At 41.8% G+C, this 24,618-nt stretch overlaps 1 protein-coding gene across 2 annotated transcripts; it reads left to right on the top strand.

Moving 5' to 3' along the window:
- Positions 1-220: 220 nt before the first annotated feature.
- On the top strand, positions 221-23,990 carry LOC148363821 (keratin, type II cytoskeletal 8-like). Of its 2 annotated transcripts, XM_088337102.1 has the most exons (10): positions 221-273; positions 7,243-7,693; positions 15,380-15,588; positions 18,777-18,837; positions 19,184-19,279; positions 19,367-19,531; positions 19,596-19,721; positions 21,883-22,103; positions 22,172-22,212; positions 23,567-23,990. In XM_088337102.1, the coding sequence occupies exons 2-10, from the start codon at positions 7,259-7,261 to the stop codon at positions 23,839-23,841; spliced, it is 1,629 nt and encodes a 542-aa protein (XP_088193228.1). In that variant the 5' UTR covers positions 221-273; positions 7,243-7,258; the 3' UTR covers positions 23,842-23,990. The 2 variants fall into 2 exon arrangements, with proteins under 2 accessions (XP_088193228.1, XP_088193227.1); XM_088337101.1 differs by lacking the exon at positions 221-273 and having other exon boundaries at positions 7,119-7,693.
- Positions 23,991-24,618: the final 628 nt, after the last annotated feature.

Raw genomic sequence — 24,618 nt, forward strand, 5'->3', positions numbered from 1 at the left:
TTTTTCGCCTGTTCTGTGTTTTTGCTCTTGTTTTTCTCCCACTACGACCTGCTCTCCTGTTCCGAATTACGACCAGTTTTGATCTCGACCACGTCTGTTCTCCCGCCCCGAATAACGATCCATTTTTTTATCTTGACCACGTCTAATCTCCTTTCCTGGTTGTTGACTTTTTTCCGTTCCCGACACCGCCATCCGTGTCTGAGCAACCAACTCCCTGTGACCAGCCATCTCCGGATTGTGTGTGCACCTCTTTCCCTTCTCCCCAATAAAACTGTGAGTAACGTTACGCGAGTGGGTCCTGTTTCCTGTTCTGGTCCTGACACTCTTTTAGTTAATTTCATTTTTTGAAAATACTTTTACGATTTCATAGATGCTTTTCAGCATTGTATCTAGTTGATTAGCTGGATGAATTTGAGAAAACATGTTTTAACATGGTCAAAAGTTAAACGAGTTAACCTGCTTTGAGTTAAAGCATAATTAAAGCTTTAATTATGTTAACTCTTTTGATTTCGGTTAAAGCTCAAGGTTTTCTAGCAGTAAAAACTTGAAAAAAAAACCACATTTTTGGTGTATTTCTGCAGCATTTCCGCGAGTCGATCTTTATGACTCAATACATGACGATATAAACTGCTAATAGCTTTTTAATAGAGGATCAAGCACTCATCTTCTTGGACTTGTAACATGTATGTGAGCCTTTCAGCACATTCCTCATTCAAAGTGTCACTTCACAGGTTCATACAAACTGAAGCTTCAGTCTCATCTTGATAGATGACAATATTGCTAGACAAATACAGTAAACATGAATCTGTTGTAAGGTGGGGATCGCAAAGTCAAATTGCTGTATAAGAGGGGCCTAGAAATTTATGGAAATCAGAGTATCATGCATTCCAAACGCCAATTACACCAGATAAAAACATCAAAATAAAAATAAAATATCTAGTAATGTCTGCACTGCTTATATATGTTATATGATGGAATGATTTTTGTGAATTAAAGTCAAAATTGTATTTACATTTATCGTCACGTCACTTGAGCTGGTACATTGTGTCATGATTACCTAAGTGGAGCCACCTGGGGTAATCATCTGGCGCGCTGGAATGCGCTACCTGATTGGTTGATGTTCCCTTTTTAAGCACGCTACGCCGAGAACTCTTCGTCTGAGGATTACTTTTGTACCCCGTTTGACTCTCCTGATTTACCGGTGCCTTCTTGACTTGTTTACCTGATTCTGCCTGCCTCCGATCCGACCTGCTTCCGTCCCACGCTACGATCTTCTCTCCAGTCCCGGTAAACTCGACCTGCTTCCGTCCCACGCTACGATCTTCTCTCCAGTCCCGGTAAACTCGACCTGCTTCCGTCCCACGCTACGATTGGCTACGTGTTCCGAAGTTGTCTTCACGGCGTTGCTGCTGACGTTCGACGGTCATCGCGTCTCCCGCTAACCCTTTACACTTCCTCAAATAAAAGAATTGTACGAACGCTCTGGGTCTCCTGCTCTGTTCTGGTCCACCTGACAGAATCCTCAGACCTTGTATCTGCTCCCAAAGACGCTAGACCTGTTATCCAGGCTTCTCTCTTCCTCCCCGATTCTACTCAGACATTCCCGGCCCTGATTGACTCTGGCGCTGAGGTAAATATCCTTGATCTGTCCCTCGCACGCAAAATGGGGATACCTGATAAACCCCTTCCTAATCCGGTATCTGCTCGGGCTTTAGATGGTCACCTGTTAGGCACCGTGTCTCAAATAACTGAACCCATAGAATTACAGTTGTCTGGAAATCACCGAGAGAAGATCCGATTCCATTTACTTCACTCCCCGAGCCAACCCCTCGTTCTGGGTCATCCATGGTTGGTCCAACACAACCCCCATTTCGACTGGCGCACTGGGTCGATACTAGAATGGGGCATGGACTGTCACCAAACCTGTCTGCGAGCCGCTCCTTACCCGGGTCACTCTACTTCCACAAGAGCTTCACCCAATCTGTCCAAGGTCCCAGTTTGTTACAACCACCTACAGGAAGTCTTCAGTAAAGCTAAGGCCTCTTTCCTGCCATCCCATCAGCCTTATGACTGTGCAATGACTCCCCTTCCTGCCTGTTCGACTCCCCGGCCTGCCTGTTCGACTCTCCGGCCTGCCTGTTCGACTCTCGGGCCTGCCTGTCCGACTCTCCGGCCTGCCTGTCCGACTCTCCGGCCTGCCTGTCCGACTCTCCGGCCTGCCTGTCCGACTCTCCGGCCTGCCTGTCCGACTCTCCGGCCTGCCTGTCCGACTCCGCTGCCTGCCAGTCCAACTCCGACTCCGCTGCCTGCCAGACCGACTCCGCTGCCTGCCAGTCCGAGTTTGACTCTCCGGCCTGCCAGTCCGACTCCGCTGCCGGCCCTGATTCTGTCCTTTTTGCCTGTTCTGATTCTGCCTGTCCTGTTTGCCGGTTCTGATTCTGCCTGTCCTGTCTCCGCCTCTCCTGTCTTGCCTGATCTGATTCTGCCTGTCCTGTCTGAATCGCCGGTCCTGATTCTTCCTGTTTGACCTCCGGACCCACCCTCTGCCGCCCCTTCGGATGCTGATGAGGGGGCTTCCGTCCATTCGGAGGAATTCTGGAAGGTACTCTGCTGTTACATAGTTCTCCGCTGACCTGTGGAAGTTCTTTTTTTTTCTGTTCTAACCGACGGATTGTTTATCCGTTCCTGGGGATCGCCGGTGTGGTGTTTGTGGACCCTCTGTGGCTCGTCGGACAACTACTGGACGCACTATTTTGGATTATCGGTGACGTTTTTTTTTTTTTTTTCGGGGATTACTTGTGACTTGCCTATGACTTTTTGTTCCCTTGGATTACCTGTGTTTCCCTGTGACGTGTCTTGGATAATTTTTTTTTTCCTGGGGGACTTCTGGAGCCGTCCCTTGAGGGGGGGGTTCTGTCATGATTACCTAAGTGGAGCCACCTGGGGTAATCATCTGGCGCGCTGGAATGCGCTACCTGATTGGTTGATGTTCCCTTTTTAAGCACGCTACGCCGAGAACTTTTCGTCGGAGGATTACTTTTGTACCCCGTTTGACTCTCCTGATTTACCGGTGCCTTCTTGACTTGTTTACCTGATTCTGCCTGCTTCCGATCCAACCTGCTTTCGTCCCACGCTACGATCTTCTCTCCAGTCCCGGTAAACTCGACCTGCTTCCGTCCCACGCTACGATTGGCTACGTGTTCCGACGTTGTCTTCACGGCGTTGCTGCTGACGTTCGACGGTCATCGCGTCTCCCGCTAACCCTTTACACTTCCTCAAATAAAAGAATTGTACGAACGCTCTGGGGTCTCCTGCTCTGTTCTGGTCCACCTGACACATTGGAGTGGTGGGTAGATGCAGTGTGGGGTGGAAATGGCCGATTAGAATAAAAATTTGATTTTAAAACTTTCTCTTTTGAGGATTGCCATTTTCTTAGAATATTTGATTGCTTTAATCGCCTCCTTAAATTTAAAAATAGCCTGGACCTCCGATTAATTATGGCTGTGCAAATCAGCGAGGGTAGCAATTAATGTGCCTTCTTCGCATTTCTTGGTTACGTTTTAGGTTCTTTATTTAGCATAATTGAACCCAAAGCAAATAAATATCGCACAAAAAATACAGTAGTTTATCATTGACTTGTTAAGTCGAAGCTCAAATTCCGTGTTTCTCAGACAAAGACCAGAAACCTGATTGCTCTAGAGAAGATCTGTGAGGAGGAGTTGTCCAAGATCCCTCCTGCAGTGTGTGCAAACCTGCTGAAAGACTACAGGAAACGTTTGACCTCTGTAATAGCAACCAAAGGCTATTGTACCAAATATTAACATTCATATTCTTAGGTGTTGAAATACTTATTTGCAGTTAATCACACAAATAAATCGTTACAAAATTGTCATGATTTGCCCATTGCTCACACCTGCGCTCACTCGTTTGGTACTCGTTAGCTGCTGCTTATTCCCCTCCTATTTAAACACGTCTTTCTCATTCACTCCTGGTCAGTCCGTCAGCGAACCTCTGTACATGCAAGGCAAGCACTTTTTGACTCTGGCTCCCGTTTGTCCCGTTCTGTCCTGTTTCCTGCTCATCCGTCCTCTGAACACGTTCTGATCTCCCGTCCCGGCTGCCCGACATGCTTCAGTCCTCCGACCAGGTTCCGTACCCCCGTCCCGGCTGCCCGACATGCTTCAGTCCTTTGACCACGTTCCGTACTCTCGTCCCGGCTGCCCGACATGCTTCCATCCTCTGACCACGCTCCTAATCTCCCGTCCCGGCTGCCTGACTTGCTTCCGTACTTCGACCACGCTCCGATCTCCCGTGCCTGCTGCCCGACATGCTTCCGTACTGCGACCACGCTCCAATCTTCCGTAACTGCTGCCCGACATGCTTCCGTCCTCCGACCACGTTCTGTTCTCGAGGGCTTCTGCTCCTCCTGCCCAGTGAGCACCGGATCGCTGTTGTTTGTTTCCCTGCGCCCGACTTCCTCGATTCCCCAATAAAGCTTTGTGTGAAACGTTACGCGTTTGCGTCTACTGCCTGGTTTTCAAAAAATCATGCATTATGATTTCTGGATTTTTCTTTTTAGTTTACCTCACTCACAGTGGACATGCACCTACGATGAAAATTTCAGACCCCTCTGTGATTTCTAAGTGGGAGAAGTAGTTGAAATACTTATTTTCTTCACTGTATATATGCTTTTACTCTTACCAAGCTAAAACTATTTTTTACTTTTTCTTTTTTCTAAATTAATCGGCATTAATCGACAGATACCCACAAAGTCTGAAGCCTTTTAACTCAGCGGATGAACACTATCTCTCTTAGTTTTTATGGGTAATTTCAAAGCTATGTAAGACTTTAAGGCGGGACGAGAAACACCCATTGTTTGCTCTCTACCTGCTGATAAAGAAGGAATGTTCATGCTTCCATGTTGATCCTACAACCTATAAAATTTCCTTTTTTCTTTTTTCCTTTTGCATTTGGAGCAATTTCTGACGGCCCGTCTGCAAGGAAACAAAGTGTAGAAATATTTTTCTCACATTTCCGAGACATACAGTCGCTGGCCTCAAATGCGAATGGCACGTCGACACGGAGCAGACAATTTACTTTGCAATATGTCACGCCTATGCAAAGTGAGCTAACAGAGAGGCGGACTTCAATTCCTGTACTGCTGGGAATATTAGCTTGTGATGCCAAAATAGTTTTAAGGATGTGATAAAGTACAGTAAGCATACGCAAAATGGAATAAGATAAAGTTCTGAATATACGGTGGAAAGAAATCTAGGGTAAACGTTTCTAATGGACGAATAGTAGTGACTAATTTATATGAAATATTATGTATTCTCTTACGTGTATAACTTAATAAAACCCTTTTTATTATTGCGTTACCTACTTGAAAATACTTTTTCAAGTCAAGTCATGTTTTATTGAATAGCCCTTAATCACAAAAAGTCTCAAAGGGCTGCACAGACCACGGATTATAGCAAACTACAGACTATTACAACACAACCCCCTGATCTAAAACCTACATAAGGGCAAGGAAAAACTCAAAAACTTCAAGTCAAGTTTATTTGTTTGGCCCTTAGTCACAAGGTGTCTCAAAGGGCTGCACAGACCACAGACCATTCCAATTGACAGCATCCCCTGATCTAAAACCCACATGAGGGCAAGGAAAAACCCCAAAACCTCAAGTCAAATCATGTTTATTTGTGACGCCCTTAATACTAAGTAGTCTCAAAGGAATGCAGAGACCACAGATTATTGCAAACTACAGACTATTATGACACCATAACCTGATCTAAAACCTACACGAGGGCAAGGGAAAACTCAAAAACTTCAAGTCAAGTTTATTTGTGACGCCCTTAATCACAATGAGTTTCAAAGGGCTACATGGACTACAGATTATTGCAAACTATTATGACACCATCCCCAGGTTTAAAACCTACATGAGCGTCATTTTTAAGCAGACTTGATTCATTTTTCATTATTTGATTCGCGGTCTATCAAGTCAGACTGCCAATTTCAAGTATTTACCAGCACTTCACCCAGAATATAAGCACACATAATAAATACATCACACAATAAAATATTTTCTTAAAATTGTCCATTTAAAAATTATAGAGGGGTCTAAAAATGTAATCATAGGTTCATGTCCACAGTGAGAGAGATAAACTAAAAAGAAAAGTCCATTTAACTTTATTGGTCCCTCTTTTTTTTTAAATTAGATTTTTTGCAGTTCACAGTTGAAGAAAGGTTAAAATGATAATCTAATCTACCAAAATAAATATTTTAAATGACTTTTTAAAGTTTGGAGCTGCAAAAAAACGATACAGAAAAGTATGCAACATGATTTTCCAATAAAAAGGAAACATTGTGATTATAGTTTTAAGGTTATTTCAGTGTAGGAGCTGGACCAAACCTTCTGAAGAATGAATGAATGAATGAATAAATGAATGAATGAATGAATGAATGAAAACTTTATTCGTATATTAAAATAAAAACAGAACAAAAACAATAACTCAACAACAAAATTATATTACATAACATGTTCGGAAAGGGGTAGTCAGAAGCAAATGCTTATTTTTCCTACCTCTTCATCTTCCCTATTAAATACACCAATGATATGACAACAATTGTAATGATATTAATAATAACAGTTATGATATAACAATAGCAACAATAACAACAAGGTTAACCATAGTTGTAGACGCACTATTCCCAATCTCTCATATCACTCATATCCCATTTTCTTCATCTCTGATTTCCGCCAGGAATTTTTTTTTGTATTTAAATTAGAACAAATGAATAGTTGGACATTGTTTGATCTGATCTTGTAAATTTTTCCAAAGTTTGACTACACACACAGACACACGCACACTTTTCCTGGTGGTTCTCACGTTTGGGATTATGAATTTACGACAGCCCCTTAAGTTATAATTTCCCTCTTTCCGAATGAATAATTTACAGATGTTTTCTGGCACTATATTTTTGTTGACCTTAACTAGCAGTTGTGCAGTGAAAAACTTTTGTAATTATTGCCCCAGACTTCTGCACAATAAAAGAATTTGCTGGCTCCGAGCAAGCCACCAGATGGGATCTTCTTGAGTGACAACACACCTCATGCCATATTCCTGCGCTCATGAGATTGGCCAATCACTAACCTGAGAGACCCTCCCCTGTCCAGATAAAAAGGCCCACCTCAAGGACACTTCTATCTGCTCTCAGTCTCCAAGCCTGCTCTCTCCCCACCAGAGAATCCTTCACGACCATGTCGACCAGAGCCTTCAAGACCACCACCTTCTCCACCTTGTCCACCAGCAAGGGGCCGAGCCACAGCTTCAGCAGCCGCTCTTTCTCTGGCTATGGCGGTCGGGGTACAAGCGCCGCCAGGCAAGGATGTGTGGTTCGAACCTCCTATGGCGGAGTGGGAAGCAGCGGTGCGGCCGTGGGGGGCTTCAAGGTGATGGGCGGCTACGTGGCTGGGGGTTCGGGCCACAGAGCGGGCGGTATGGAGTTCGGCTACGTGGGCTACGGAGGCGGAGCGGCCCAGGAGCTGTCGGTCCCCATCACAGAGGTGACGGTCAACAAGAGCCTCCTGACGCCCTTGAACCTGGAGATCGACCCCACCATCCAGTCGGTCCGCACCCAGGAGAAGGAGCAGATCAAGACCCTCAACAACCGCTTTGCGTCCTTCATTGACAAGGTGGGTCAAGTCAAGTCATGTTTATTTGTGACGCCCTTACTCGCAAGGAGTCTCAAAGAGCTGCGTAGAACACAGATTATTGCAAACCACAGACTATTATGACACCATCCTTCGATCTAAAACCTACATGAGGGCAAGGAAAAACTCAAAAACCTCAAGTCAAGTCATGTTTATTTGTGATGCCCTTAATCACAAGGAGTCTCAAAAGGCTGCACAGACCACAGATTATTGGAAACTACAGACTATTTTTACACCCCCCTGATCTAAAACCTACACGAGGGCAAGGAAAAACTCAAAAACCTCAAGTCAAGTCCTGTCTCAAAGGGCTGCACAGAACACAGATGATTGCAAACTACAGGCTATTATAACACAACCCCCTGATCTAAAGCCTAAATCAGGGCAAGGAAAAACTCAAAAACCTCAACATGAAGAAAATGAAGAAACCTTGAGAAGGGACCGCATTTGAACAAAGTACAGTCTGTGTTTTTTGAAATAAAATAGCACACATGGGGGTACTGCATAAAAGTGGAATAAATAAAATCATTTTTTTCTTTTTTTAATTTATCCTAAAAATGTGTCTCATTTTTCTATTTTAAAACCTTTATTATATGTTTATCCTGGAATACCACATCAATCTCATCATAAGCAATGTTCACTATGCTATTATCAATGACAATAACGAAAAATAATTCTAATCCATTTTATAAAAGACAACAGATGAATGTGAGTTTGACATACATATTGTATAAAACCCTTACCAAAGACTTTGTTTGTACCATTGTTCCAAGTTTTGATGTCACTTTTTAGAATTTCAGAAACAGCCAAAATATACATTCATCAAAGCTATGATTGCAATTTGATAAGCATTATGAATTGGCATAGCAATAAAACACATGGCCTGGCAGCATTTCATGAAAAACTGTAAATGACTGTTACAATTATACAGTTAATAATAATAATAATAATAATTTCCTTGTATTGTCATTCTGTGTAACAATGTACACAGAACGAAATGTCGATTGCACCTGACCCGTTGTAGCGAGCCGATGCAGCCGCAGCCAACAGAGGGCGCCGCCATTTTACCAATTAGGTATGACTCGGCCGAGGCGCGAACCAGCGACCTCCCAGTCTCAAAGCGGGCACACTACCATCCAGGCTACTGAGCTGGTAACTCAGCAACATATCAATTCAGTCCATGAAAATACAAAAAAAAAAAAAAATCACACTATTAATAGTTGCTCTTGTGAAATCGTGATGTCAACAATTTTTGGTTTAGTTGTGGTGTGTAGTTTGAGTTTCAAATTAAATTTTTCTCCATTAAGTCTGTGTTCGCATTGGCTAACTGAGCTCAAATAGCCTTTATACATGTTCTTTTCACAGCGCCTATCTGCTTTTATCTTACTTTTAGCATCAGTGTTCAGGCCAAGGAGTGCATTAGGCTGGGGGAAAGGTGATTATTTCACGCACATGCTTACGATTTTCTTTTATTAGAGGAGAAAAATGGTGAAAGTAAGAAGAGGACTGTTTCAAATACGAGAGTGTCACGTACTTGCGCCAAACAATTAACACCAGAGAGGCTGCAATAATGATTTCAGCCGGAAGATGGCGTCAGGATGTTTTTTGACATTACAGACACCGCCTTTAAGTAGATAACAGTACTACGCACTTATTTTGTTTTACCCCCCCCAAAAAAACAGCTATGCCCGAATTCTCGACCACAAATTAAGAATGTTGTTTTTTCAGATTTCATTATCAAAATCAAAACAAGAAGAGAGAGAAATTTTCCCAAAAATATATTTTTTTCTTTCTGCGGATAATAAAAGGAAATATACATTAAAAAAAGAGTGCCACCTACTGGAGTAGTGGGGTAATTGCCTTTTTGATATAAAACGTAGAAATAATAATAATTCATCCATCCATCCATTACCACAATTTTGAAGTGTTCATTTTAATTATCACAAATGTTACATTACTATATTTGTTTTTATAGTCAAATTAGATAATACAGATGAAAAATTGTATGACAAAGCAGACGGCAAATTATTTTTAAAAAATTCTTTCAAGTATTTATTTTTGAAACTTCATTATAAAATAATAAAAAGTAATAATACTTCAGAGATAAAAGTGATCTGCCCTAAACCTGCAAATTTTAGAATTATTGTTAATAATAACTGAAAAAAAGTAGTAATATAAGAAAACCGGTGAGATGTCATTAAAAGGAAAATATCTAACCCTACAAAATAAACTTAAAATAGTAAAATGATAATATTTTTTTTAACTAGAAAATAGGCAAAAAAATAGAATAATAAGAAAAGAAAAAAAATAATACTGTACTATTTCATACACCACTGTTCAAAAGTTTGGAGTTACACAGAACAGGATCAGGACCCAAATGTGTGACGTTTCCATTGTTTCCAAAATTGTTTCATTGTTTGTTTCTCACACAACCCTTTTAATTTAACGGGAAATTGGGAGTCATGCACGTTAGGCAGCAGTCAGGCGTGAAATTTTAGGAAGCCAGAGGCCGACGAGATCGATACCAATTGCCCGAGTTGATATCGGACAGATGGGGTCGATACCGAACAGGACGGGACAGACAGGATTGATATCGAAACAGGATATCGAAATAAAAAGGGTGAACTAGACGGGAACGAAAACTGGAGAGAAGAATAAACAGGACAAAAATAGATGGGAACGATACCGGACAGGAAACGCAGGCAGAGTCAAAACCCACGGCAGAGGTTCGTTGACGGACTGACAAAAGGGGAGTCAGAGCACTGAGCTTAAATAGAAGGAAACCCAATCTGTCAACGAGCCGCAGCTGGCGCCACATGGGCGGGGCCAATTGGGCGCCATGGCAACCGTGACAAGTAGTGCATTTTGCATTAAAATTCACACTTTTTTAATGAAGTAAAATAAGAATAAAGTCTAATTAAGACATCAAAAAGGTCAGAAATACTGAATTTAATTTAAAAAAAGGTATCTTTTAAACTTTGTTTGAAGAATGAAAATTTCTAAGCGACCCCAAACTTTTTGAACGGCAGTGTATTTTTTGCAGGGATGCCATTATTTTAGTATGCAACTGCAAAGATATTTTTTCAGAACAACCTAATTGCACATCCATTTCAGTAGGTGGCAGTTGTGTGCTCATTTAAGAGATTATTTAAAAAAAATGTAAGTGTGAGTCCTAGCAACAGTTTTAAGAGGTCAATAATATTACTTAGGTGCCTAAATATTTATCCATCAGGAATGGGCCGATGATCCCTAAACACCCAAAAAACAACGTGTCACGGTTGCCAATTGGCCCCGCCTGTTTGGCGTCAGCTGCGGCTCGTTGACTGATTGGCTTTCCTCCTATTTAAAGTGCTCTCACTCACCCTTTGTCAGTCCGTCAACGAACCTCTGCACCCTCAAGACGTGTGTTTTGACACTGTCCGGTTTCCTGCTTGTGTTTCCTGTCCGGGATCGTCCCCGTCTATTTTGCCCCGTTTGATATTGATCTCCAGTGTCTGGTATCGTTCCCGTCTATTTTGTCCTGTTTATCGATCTCCAGTGTCTGGTATCCTTCCCGTCTATTTTGTCCTGTTTGATATACATCTCAAGTCATTTTTTTTTTTTTTTTGTATAGCCATAATCACAAAGAGTCTCACAAAGATAGATCGTTCCCGTCTATCTCGTCCTTCTTGTTATTGGACTCCAGTCTCCAGTGTCTGCTCTCAATCCTGTCTGTCCCATCCTGTCCGGTATCGAACCCATCTGTCGGGTATCTGCTTGTGTAACTGGTATCGATCTTGTCAACCTCTGTCTTCTTGTTGTTCCACACCAGATTTCTGCCTTACTTCTTCCTCCCAGCGATCGCCAAATCACTGCCGTTTGTGTTAACGTGCATGACTGCCCCATTTCCCGTAAAGTAAAGCTTGTGTGAGAAACGTTACGCATTTGGGTCCTCCTCCTGTTCTGGTTCTGACACAAGAGAAAAATATGCTGTCCTACAGTGATTGATCAGCTGTTATCTGGCTGTCACCCCTTCTAAGTCATGCATTGTTATTCTTGTTTAAGGAGGCCCCCAGAGAAATGTGGGCCAGAAGTTAACCTTTGAATCAATCATCCTAACACAAAAAAATACCTATCCTAGTTCCTCCTTCCTCAACATTATGGAAGTACACTTGCATGCTTGCTGTGTTTGCCGGCTCTCTTCCAGGGTGGGGACAAGAATGGAAACATTGTAAAGGGGCGACCGGGTGTCACAATCGGGACACGCCACGACATTGTGTTGAATTCGGCGTTGTGGCTCAGAGTGACTAATAATTGACCCCGCATTGATGTTGAGATTTCAGAGGAGTCATTTCTCAACTGGTTTATTCATCTGACCACTCAGTGATATTTAACTTTCTCTAGTTCTGCCATACTTAACATATTGTGCAGAAGTCTGGGGCAATCATTACAAAAGTTCACTACAACCCCTTTTTATCCTCCAAAAACGTGCAATTGGAATCATACACAGGGTAGGATATCAAGATTCTAATATTTTATTCCTGCAGTCCAAATTATTAAAATGAGATGATTTAGTAAAATTTTTCACTGCACAACTGCTATTTAAGGTCAACAAAAACATGGTGCCAGAAAACATCCATAAATTAATCATTCGGAAAGAGGGAAATTATAATTTAAGGGGCTGTAGTAAATTCATAATCCCAAAGGTGAGAACCACCAGGAAAAGTATGTGTGTGTCTGTGTGTGGAGTCAAGCTTTGGAACAATTTACAAGACGAGATCAAACAATATCTAACGATTCACGTGTTCAAATTTAATACAAAAAAAACCATTACTGGCAGAATACAGGGAGTGCAGAATTATTAGGCAAATGAGTATTTTGACCACATCATCCTCTTTATGCATGTTGTCTTACTCCAAGCTGTATAGGCTCGAAAGCCTACTACCAATTAAGCATATCAGGTGATGTGCATCTCTGTAATGAGAAGGGGTGTGGTCTAATGACATCAACACCCTATATCAGGTGTGCATAATTATTAGGCAACTTCCTTTCCTTTGGCAAAATGGGTCAGAAGAGGGACTTGACAGGCTCTGAAAAGTCAAAAATAGTGAGATATCTTGCAGAGGGATGCAGCACTCTTAAAATTGCCAAGCTTCTGAAGCGTGATCATCGAACAATCAAGCGTTACATTCAAAATAGTCAACAGGGTCGCAAGAAGCGTGTAGAAAAACCAAGGCGCAAAATAACTGCCCGTGAACTGAGAAAAGTCAAGCGTACAGCTGCCAAGATGCCACTTGCCACCAGTTTTGCCATATTTCAGAGCTGCATCACTGGAGTGCCCAAAAGCACAAGGTGTGCAATACTCAGAGACATGGCCAAGGTAAGAAAGGCTGAAAAACGACCACCACTGAACAAGACACACAAGCTGAAACGTCAAGACTGGGCCAAGAAAAATCTCAAGACGGATTTTTCTAAGGTTTTATGGACTGATGAAATGAGAGTGAGTCTTGATGGGCCAGATGGATGGGCCCGTGGCTGGATCGGTAAAGGGCAGAGAGCTCCAGTCCGCCTCAGACGCCAGCAAGGTGGAGGTGGGGTACTGGTATGGGCTGGTATCATCAAAGATGAGCTTGTGGGGCCTTTTCGGGTTGAGGATGGACTCAAGCTCAACTCCCAGTCCTACTGCCAGTTTCTGGAAGACACCTTCTTCAAGCAGTGGTACAGGAAGAAGTCCGCATCCTTCAAGAAAAACATGATTTTCATGCAGGACAACGCTCCATCACACGCATCCAAGTACTCCACAGCATGGCTGGCAAGAAAGGGTCTAAAAGAAGAAAAACTAATGACATGGCCTCCTTGTTCACCTGATCTGAACCCCATAGAGAACTTGTGGTCCCTCATCAAATGTGAGATTTACAAGGAGGGAAAACAGTACACCTCTCTGAACAGTGTCTGGGAGGCTGTGGTTGCTGCTGCACGCAATGTTGATCGTGAACAGATCAAAGCACTGACAGAATCCATGGATGGCAGGCTTTTGAATGTCCTTGCAAAGAAAGGTGGCTATATTGGTCACTGATTTGTTTTTGTTTTGTTTTTGAATGTCAGAAATGTATATTTGTGAATGTTGAGCTGTTATATTGGTTTCCCTGATGAAAATAAATAATTGAAATGGGTATACATTTGTTTTTTGTTAAGTTGCCTAATAATTATGCACAGTAATAGTCACCTGCACACACAGATATCCTCCTAAAATAGCTAAAACTAAAAAAGCCCCACTCCAACTTCCAAAATATTCAGCTTTGATATTAATGAGACTTTTGGGTTCATTAAGAACATGGTTGTTGTTCAATAATAAAATTAATCCTCAAAAATACAACTTGCCTAATAATTCTGCACTCCCTGTACAGAGATGAAGAAAATGGCGTATGATTGATACTAGAGATTGGAAATACTGCGTCTAGAACAGGGGTCGGGAACCTTTTTGACTCAAAGAGCCATAAAAGCAAAAAATATTAATTTTATTTTGGGAAAGAGCCACACCATATATTATGAGACAAATTTACTAAATTGCTAAACCCGCGCCCCAGACAAAAGCTTAGTCTTCAGCACACTTATTTTTGATGATTTGATAAAAATTATGAAAAGAGAATAATGCCAGAGCCCCTGTCCCAAATTCAACAAACAGACCACTTTAAACTTGTCTCTTTCTTGCAATTACTCAAGATCGGTTAAACTCCTTTTGACCCTTTTTTTCATACATATTGGTTTCAAAACCAGATGCAAGCAGTTATTTTGTAAAAACGTCACAACATTCTGAGAATAGGGAGCCTTATGTGCTTACCTTTGGCGAGAGATGGGAGGGAATGCTTGTACTTTTTGCATAGCTCCACCCATCCCTCCCATTCACCCAATCAAATGACTAAGTTCTCTTCCGGTGTTTTGGCGTATTTACAGTTCTGTGGATTCATCATAAAGTATCTGAACACTGAACACAGATTATATAGTGAACTTTTAAATAAAGGATTCTTTAGCGTTGTACAGCCAAAACGATTTTTTTTCCCCTTTTTTGTGTGACACCTTGACTGTAAATTGTAGTGAAAAACGTGCCCTATATATACTGCGAAGTGTTTCCTTCGCTTTTAGCTTTGGTTTGGCTTTACGTGTACCTGTATAGGATAGACAATCCCGGTTTTGAACAAGATGGAGAAATTTTGCATGCAATCAAATTGGTCTCTGAACCACAGATACTCATAGAAAGAGCCATATATGGCTCGCGAGCCATAGGTTCCCGACCCCTGGTCTAGAACTATGGTTAACTTTGTGTTATTGTTGGTATTCTTATATCATGACTGTTATTAATATCATTACAATTGTTGTTATATCATTGGTGTATTTGGTGGGGAAGATGAAGGGGTAGGGAATATAAGCATCTGCTTCTGACTACCCCTTTTCGAACATATTATGTAACATTATTTGTTGTTCAGTTATTGTTTTTGTTCTTTTTTTTTAATGTTTGAAATAAAGTTTTCATTCATTCATTCATTTCAAAAACAGTTATCTCTTCTTCGCACATTCCGGAAGATCACAGAAAGGCATTCCAAACTGTCCACTCACAGGCGTCGAATCTATCGATCCAGGAATGTACGTGTTTCATCTGGTAAATAACAAATACCTCTGGTTTTCCTTCTGCAGGTGCGCTTCCTGGAACAGCAGAACAAAATGCTGGAGACCAAATGGAAGCTTCTGCAGGAGCAAACGGTGCCGTCTTCCAGCATCGACGCCATGTTCGAGGCCTACGTTGCCAACCTGCGCAGACAGCTGGACCAATTGGGCCACGAAAAGGTCAAACTGGATTCGGAACTGCATCACATGACAGTGCTGGTTGAGGACTACAAGACCAAGTGAGTACACGTTGTTGGGAATCAATATCAAAATGTACCGTTTACCAAAAAAATATTCGAATAAGTTATCTGACTCCATTAACCAAACACAACCTACATTCACCCAACAATTTATGCGCGCTCGTTTCTTGAGGGAAAAGATGAACAGGAAAGCTGACATTTCCACATGGGGGCAGCTTTACTTTCATTAACTAAGTGTACTCTATCGAAAACGGCCGAATTGGTGTCGTTGGATTCTCTGGGAAGCCCTCTTCTGAAGTCCTTTAGCTCTCTCCAATTCACCATCTTCTCCCCGCATAATGGGGTGCCGACTCCTCCCATGGGCGTACCAAGGAAGCCCCCCCCTGGGCGTCGCGGTGTCTGGAATACTCAAAACACCGAGCGTTTCTTCGTCATCAGGGCCTTTGTGCGTCTGGATGTGCTGAATATCTTATCAGCCTTACGTCCCGTTCCCGCTGTTCCTGTAAACAACATTTTCCACCAGTGTACCCTGACATTGAACTACAGCTCAGTCAGTGAATATATATTGCATTAAATGTAATTTGTAGTCAATCGTAGAAAATCCTTTACAGTCAAATGTATAAAATCCTTCAACGTGGAGGTGCTAGACTTTAACAATCGCTCTATCGGTGATGACTTGGTTTGTAAGAACTAGAATGACTAGATATTGTTATACGCATCAGAAAACGGACATGTGAATATTGCAGAAATGGCATGCAGTATGATTATGGGTGTGTTCATAGTGTCAAAATACATCAAATCAGGTCAAGTCAAGTCCTGTTTATTTGTAGGTAGGTAGGTACTAGGTAGGTAGGTAGATAGATACTTTATTCATCCATTCATGTATAGCCTGTAATCGCAAGGAGTCTCAAAGGGCTGCACAGACCACATATTATTGCAAACCACAGATTATTATGACACCATCCCCTGATCTAAAACCTACATGAGGCCAAGGAAAATTAAGAAACCTTAAGAAGGGATACACATGAAGTGATCCTCCTTCCTGGATGACCAGGCTGCAATAGATGTTGCAATAACAAATAATACACAGATATTGTCAACGTGAACTCCAAGTCAATCATATACTATAGAATAGAGGTGTGTTTTAGGCCTAGATTTAAACAGTTCCACTGAGGTTACAGATCGAATCTCAGGGGGAAGAGCATTCCTCAGCACCGGGGCCTGAATGGAAAATGCTTTTAGACCTATTAAAAACTGCAGGTCAAAGAAAGAGCTAGACAAAGAAATAAATAGCGAAAGAGGGAGAGAGTGAAAGGGAGCAAAAGAGTGAAAGGGAGAGAGAGAGAAAGAGAAAGAGAAAATGAGAGCAAGATAAAGAAATCACTTCTAAACATAATACTGTACAATACTGAATGGCAAAAGTCCCTTGGCTAAGGAAGATACAGTAATCCCTCGCTGTTTCGTAATTTACTTATCGCAGTTTTGGTACTTTGCGCATTACCGTCGTGCATTGTGTTCTGCATTCTAAATGGCTAAACAGAGGAAGATGCTAAACTTGATCAGGAGTCATTTACCGGTCTTTAGCGCTTCCTAGTGGCTCCCTGGCGCATTTTCAAAAATATCTGATGATGAAAAGGTAAGAGAGAACCAGTAACTAAATTGCAGTTTTTCCTAACGTCCACACGAGGTATCATGTAAAATTAAGTGGATCATGACAGGACATAAGATACTTGTATAAAAAACGTTTATAAATTGCAGTACCAGTATTTGTTATACAAATACTTGAGCCTAAAAATGGGGCTTGTCCTGGAGTAATAAATAAATAATCAATTACCCCCATTTCCCCCAAAACCAGCATACATAATTTTTAAAAAGCATAACCAATACGGTATATAAATTAAAAACTCTCAGAATAAACATTTAAACATGTTTTTTCTAGCACTAACATGATTTTAAAATAGGAGAAAATTTACTCGGTGTAAGCACAATTATTTGCAAAGTTGGTGTAACATTTATTCAATTTTTTTTTGTTTTTCTATTTTAATAATAATAATACCTAAAATGGAGGAAAATGGATATAGAAGATGCATGATAATAGCTCTGATAAGAAATCAAAAACCTCTGAATGGAGGCTGCCACCTGTTGGTGAAGGACTGGTAGCGCCAAATATGACAAAAACTACAACTACAGCACAGTAATACAAAAGTACTTGAGAAAATACCAGTAAAAGATACGCAAGTACTACTAAGACAATCCAGAATATTACAAGAATACTAGAGACATACTACAACAATTCTAGTACGGAAATAGTACTAAGAAGAGAGTTAAAGAAACAGAGAGAGGGAAAGAGAGGTAAAAAGAGAGAAGGTGACAGCGCAATAGGAATAAAGAGACAGCAAGATAGGAACAAAGTGACAACAAGATAGAGTGATAGATAGATAGATATATAGATAGATAGATAGATAGAAAGAAAAAGAAAAGAAAGAAAGAAAGAAAGAAAGAGAAAGAAAGACAGGCAGACAGGCTGAGAGAGATAGAGTGAGAGTGAGAAAGAAAAAAAGAGAAAGAAAGAAAAAAAGAAAGAAAGAAAGACAGGCTGACAGAGATAGGGTGAGAGCAAGACAAAAAAGAAAGAAAGAAAGAAAGAAAGAAATAAAGACAGGCACCCAGGCTGACAGAGACAGAGTGAGAGCAAGAAAGAAAGAAAGAAAGAAGTGGAGAAAGAAAGAATAAAACGAGAGAAAACGTGATCGACAAAAATAACATTTTTTTCAATATTGTTTTATTTATTTATTGTTTTTTTTCATTATTTTTCATTGTTTTATTTTAATTTATTAATTTGTTACTTTTTGAATAACCTATAATCTGTGGTCTGTGCAGCCCTTTGAGACTGCTTGTGATTAAGGGCCGAACAAATAAACATGACTTAAGGTTTTTGAGTTTTTCCTTGCCGTCATGTAGGTTTTAAATCAGGGGATGGTGTCATAATAGAATAGAATATACCTTTATTGTCATTGTTACAAAATGGGTTAACATATTGTGACAACGAAATTGGAAATAGTCTGTGGTTTGCAGTAATCTGTGGTCTGTGCAGCCTTTCTGAGACTCCTTGTGATTAAGGGTTTCGCAAATAATCATGACTTGACTTGACTTAATAATTTCTAAAAAGGGACTTCCTCAGCAGCATTTCATAATAGTAATCCAAGCTTTTGTCATTTTTCTTAAAGGTACGAGGACGAGATCAACAAGCGCAACGAATGTGAGAACAACTTTGTCCTCATGAAGAAGGTAAGTGTTTATAGTCTCACATACATACATATTTTTTCATTTGTGATGCTTTCTGACTCTTCTCAATTGACCTATTGATCAAGCAGAAAAGCCACATTTCTATTTTTCAAAATAAAAGCATAACTTGGAGGATTTCATCAATTTCGAATCACCAGTTGTATTTTTTAAACTTGTCCAAGCTGTTAAAAAGCGTTACAAAGACATTTTTACCGCTACTTTTACTCTTTAGATCACGGAGCAGTTCTGAAAATAATCATTGCAATTTTCAATCAAGTTCCAATAATTTACTGCATGTTAAAATTTGACCTTCTGACAGTAGTTTTCATTGTTTTTCGTTTCTACTCAGGACACAGACGCAGCGTTCGTGATCAAAACAGAGTTGGAAGCCAAACTGGACGGACTCTCTGATGAGCTGTGCTTCCTGAGGCAGATCTATGAAGCCGTAAAGAACTTTGTTGAACCACTTTCCGCTCAATTTGATACCGTTCATTTTTAAGTAAGTCTCACTTTGTCGGTTGACATGGCGCAGGAAATCCTTGAGCTACAGAGCCAGATCAAAGACACATCCGTCATCGTGGAGATGGACAACAGCCGCAACCTGGACATGGACGCAATTGTTGCCGAAGTGCGTGCCCAGTACGAAGAAATCGCCAGTCGCAGCAGAGCCGAGGCCGAATCCTGGTACCAAAACAAGGTAAAAGCACAGGGAAATGCTTTCTGAACTCACAATGTACGACCGACGTCTTTTATTGCCATAGTTCGCTGAGATGCAGATGAGCGCCGGCAAATGCGGAGAAGAACTTAAGATGACCAAGGTCGAGATGGCTGACATGAACCGCAGAATCCTCAGGCTCCAGTCTGAGATCGACATGGTCAAAGCCCAGGTGAGGACTGGATCCTGTTGGAGTCATCGAGAAATTATTCATACGTTATGTATAGTGGGGGATAACTATACTTATCTAGAATGTTATTTAGATAGATAGATAGATAGATAGATAGATAGATAGATAGATAGATAGATAGATAGATAGATAGATAGATAGATAGATAGATAGATAGATAGATAGATAGATAGATAGATAGATAGATAGATAGATAGATAGATAGAGAAATATATAGATATAGAAACATATAGATATAGAAAGAGATAGATAGACATATATAGAAATAGATAGATGTCTAGATAGACAGATAGATACATAGATGGATAGATAACATAAGCTGGTACAGTGGGTGGATGCACAAGAGGGGTGGAAATGGCAGATATAAAAATAAAAACAGATTTCAAAGCTTCTACTTGCAAATATTGCCATGCATTTATGGTAATTTCCTAGCTTTAATCCCCTCCTCATTCTTAATGATAGTCCTCGGTGAAGGTGGATTCGTGTGCCTATTTCTTGTTAATTGCAAATTTAATTCCCATGGTTATCAAGTGTTTGCCTTCACATTTAGCATTCTTGTCAAGAACAAGAACAGGAGGAGAACCCAAATGCGTGACGTTTCTCACACAAGCTATTATTTTACGGGAAATGGGGCCGTCATGCACGTTAACCCAAACGTCAGTGACTCGGCGATCGTTGGGCGGAAGACGTAAGGCAGCAGTCTGGCGTGGAATGACAGAAAGCCAGAGGCCGACAAGATCGATACCAATTGCACGAGCAGATATTGGACGGATGAGGTCAATACGGGACAGGACGGGACAGACAGGATTTATATAAAAACTGGAAATTGATATTAAACAGGACAAAATAGACGGTAACAATACTGGACAGGAAACATAAGCAGGAAACCGGACTGAGTCAAAACCCACGTCCAAATCAGATATGAGACAGGACGAGGCAGACGGGATCGATACCGGATACTGGGGTCAGATATCAGACTGGACGAGACAGACGGGATCGATACCAGACACTGGGGACTGGAGTCAGACATCAAACAGGACGAGATAGACGGGATCGATACCAGACAGGATTCACAAGCAGCATACCGGACAGGGTCGCAGCTGGAGGGGTGGGGGGCAATTGGGTGCCGTGGCAACCGTGACAATTCTTGCCAGCATTGGGACCAATCGCGGATAAATAGAGTACAGAAAATAGAGTATTATATCCGTAACTCTTTACAAAGCACTCGGGATACTGAAATGAATGAAGGGAAAAGCATTATGGGAGGTAATTCAGTCAATAGCATATCAGTATTTTCAAGATGCCGTGATGCAAACCAATAGCAGACTAGCAATTTATATTACGTGACCTAAAAAGCAAGCAAGCATCTTAATTACCTACCTCTACAGTACATATGCACAAATACCACAAAGTTTGTATTCCATAAGTTTTTGCGACGCAAAATTAATTGTTAGATTGATTAATAGTTTCTGTTGTAATGTGGAAAAAATTCCCAGACAAGGGCCCAGAAAAACATCTTATTCCACACTATTATAGTGATTACTGATGTGACTCAGCTGTGCCCGCTCATTTGGCGCGAAACCGCCGCGGGTTCCGATTGGCTCCTTGTCAATATTTGAACTCAGTCCTTTCAATCCCCTTTTGTCAGTCCGTCTGCGAACCTCAATGAACATTAGGCAAGCCTTTTTCGATCCCGACTCCCACCTGTCCTGTTTTTTTTGCTGCCGTCTGTTTCCGGCTACGACCTGTTTTGCTCCTGACCTGCTCTCCCGTCCCGGCTTACAACCTCTTTTTGTCCTCGACTACGTCTACCCTCCTGTTCTGGCTTACGACTCTCTTACGACCCCGACCATGCCTTGCTCTCCCAGTCCCGGCTACCGACCCTTTTTTTTCTTCCCTGACACCGCCATCGCTCGCTGCGGAAGAGTACAAGAGCGACTTGCTTCCCGCGTCCAGCGAACACCGGATCGTGGGCGGAGCCCTTTCTCTTTCCTCCAATAAAACTGGTGAAAAACGTTACGCATTTGGGTCCTGTTTCTGTTCTGGTCCTGACAACAACAAAGTGAAACATTTCCAAGGTGGTGCCGTGTATTCTGGTGATCCACAATACTCACCGCTGTTTCTTTCTTTTTCCATTTTTTAGATCAACAATTTGGAAGCTCAGATCGCTGAAGTTGAGGAACGCGGCCAACTGGCGGTGCAGGATGCCAAACTGCGCATCAGAGAGCTGGAGGAGGCTCTTCAGAGGGCCAAGCAGGACATGGCCCTGCAAGTCCGCCAGTATCAGGAGCTGATGAACGTGAAGCTTGGGCTCGACATTGAGATCGCCACCTACAGGAAGCTTTTGGAAGGAGAGGAGGACAGGTCTGATGGAGATGACAGGCATCATTCATTTCTGGTGGGCTTTTATAAATAAAGTTTTTTTTCTGTAGGTTGGCTACTGGAATCAAGACCAATGTGTCCAAGATATCATGTAAGTAGTATGATTGTGTTATATTTACATTTACATAGTAAATCATGTCTTCTATTCTAAAATCGACCTTCTTTTTCCACGCCCAAAACTAGCTTATTCATTGTCTGCACCCAAAATGGTGAAAATCAACTTCTTTTCTCTTTTATGTTATAGAGTTGCTCCCCTACTTAGGAACATTCAACTTACGAAAAATGGTAGATGCGATCATTTTTTTCAGGATGTCGAAAAATATCTGGACATTACTTTAGGTTAGATTTTGGATTGTGTGCTGTCAAAAACCATGACACGAAACAGGAAGCAAAACCCACTCGCGTAACGTTACTCACAGTTTATTGGGGAGAAGAGAAAGGGGCGCACACTCGATCCGGAGATCGTTGGTCGCGGGGAGTAGATTGCTTGGAGCGCGGAAGTGGTCAACATCAAACAGATCGTGGCGAGAGCAAAACAGGAGCAAAAACACAGAAAAAAACTGAGATTCACGGGGCTTGGCAAAACAAGAGCAAAGACACAGGAAAGCGCAGATTCTCAGGGCGTGACGTGTCAAACAGAGTTTCGCAGACGCTCCGACCAAGGGCGACTCACAGGACAGCGTTTAAGTAGTCACAGGGAGCTATCTGTCAATGAGTTTCAGCTGGTGTTCATGGGAGGGGCCAATTGGGCGCCCTGGCAACCGTGACAGAAGCTGGCGCCAACCGGCGGGGGCCACTTGGGCACCATGGCAACCGTGACAGTGTGCACCTTTTTCCAAGTACAGGACATTACTGTAGTACTTCTTTCTGCCGCTACCGAGGCCACCCAGCAATACAGCTTCTTCTTCCTAATTCATGTGTAAACATTACATACTGTCCCCAGCGCGCGAAGAACTTTTTATTTGTTTGATATCTCCTGCATCCATTATATGGTTGGTGTAAGGTGTATGGAAGAGGGGAGCCATTTCTTTTGAAAAGAAAGTGGAATAAGAAAGCTTGATGAGGTTGAGAAAATGGTTGGATCGCTTTTTTTCTGCCACTTTCTACCACGGAGGAGGAAGTCACTTAACTTTTGAAGCCCGTCATCCGAAAGTAAGTTAAACTTCACTTTATTTATCTCCATAAAGCATATTATTTTATAAATGTTCATTTTTAGTACAAAACAATACAGGTTACTTAAACAAGCCCTAAACATCCTTCTATAAACCTTAAACATAGAAAATATAGCACTGAAGCAACTTACCAACAAATTCAACTTACGAACAATCGTCTGTCATTCGTAAGTGGGGCAGCGTCTGTAATTTCACGGAATTGTCTTTTTAGTTGCCAAAAAGTACTGAAGTTCTGTTTTACACGTACTGCATTGTTTTTTTCCCAACGCACAGCTTTGAGCTACAAAGCTTACGGCCTTGAGAGCTCCTGTACCCCGTCTTACGTCAGCAGCTCCTTCAGCGCCGTCAAGGTGAATGGAATTTCTGCATCTGAGCCCGAAGAGAAAGCTGCAGAGGTGAAGAGCACCACTACCGTTACCACGACAGAAACCGTGATGAGCACCACTGAAGAAAAGGAGGAAGCGGTTGAGGAAGCGGTGGAGGAACCTGCTGTTGCAGAGGCTGCCACTGTTCAGGAGCAGGTGGAGGGTGAAGCAGTGGCTGAGTGATCTCGTTTTAGTTGAATTCTGGGGAGAAAATCAAATCAAAGTATTACTTTCAAGTTTATTTGGAATGTGGCAGTCTGCCTTGGTCTTTCTATTAAAGATCTATATTTAAATTCCATTCAATGACCATGTCTGATGTGAGGGCAGTACATGTAGTTATCCACCAGAAGGCTCTGTAGCACATAGTTTGTTGCAGTCAATAAATCCAAATGTCACTTTCAAGGTTTGTTATCTTTTGTCAGAAGTTGTGCAATTTAGTTTTGTTTCAGAAAGGCACTCGTGAACATAGGGACGAGCTTAAAAGGGATTTTAATGCGAAACTATATCTTGAGCAAAAAACTCGTTTTAATTTGTTTTTAATTTATTTTTCGAATATTGCATCATAGAATAGAACGCATTGCCGTTCTAACAAATGCACAATGAAATGAAAAAGTGCCATCCTGATGTTGTAAGATAAGTTACATCCATCCATCCATCCATTATCTGCACCGCTTATCCTCAGTAGGGTCGCGGGGGTTCTGGAGCCCATTCCAGCTATCTTCGGGGAGCGGGCAGGGGACACCCTCAACTTGTTGCCAGCCAGTCACAGGGCACACAGGGAGAGACAATTCACTCACTCATTCACACCTAGGGACAATTTGGACCGGCCAATTAACCCGACATGCATGTTTTTGGAATGTGGGAAGAAACCGGAGTGCCCGGAGGAAACCCACGCAGGCACAGGGAGAACATGCAAACTCCACACAGAAGGTTCAATCTCATGACCTCAGAACTGTGCCG

Source organism: Urocampus carinirostris, chromosome 6 (assembly GCF_059441175.1).
Source record: "Urocampus carinirostris isolate Australia breed hairy pipefish chromosome 6, RoL_Ucar_1.0, whole genome shotgun sequence".
NCBI classification, from domain to species: Eukaryota; Metazoa; Chordata; class Actinopteri; order Syngnathiformes; family Syngnathidae; genus Urocampus; species Urocampus carinirostris.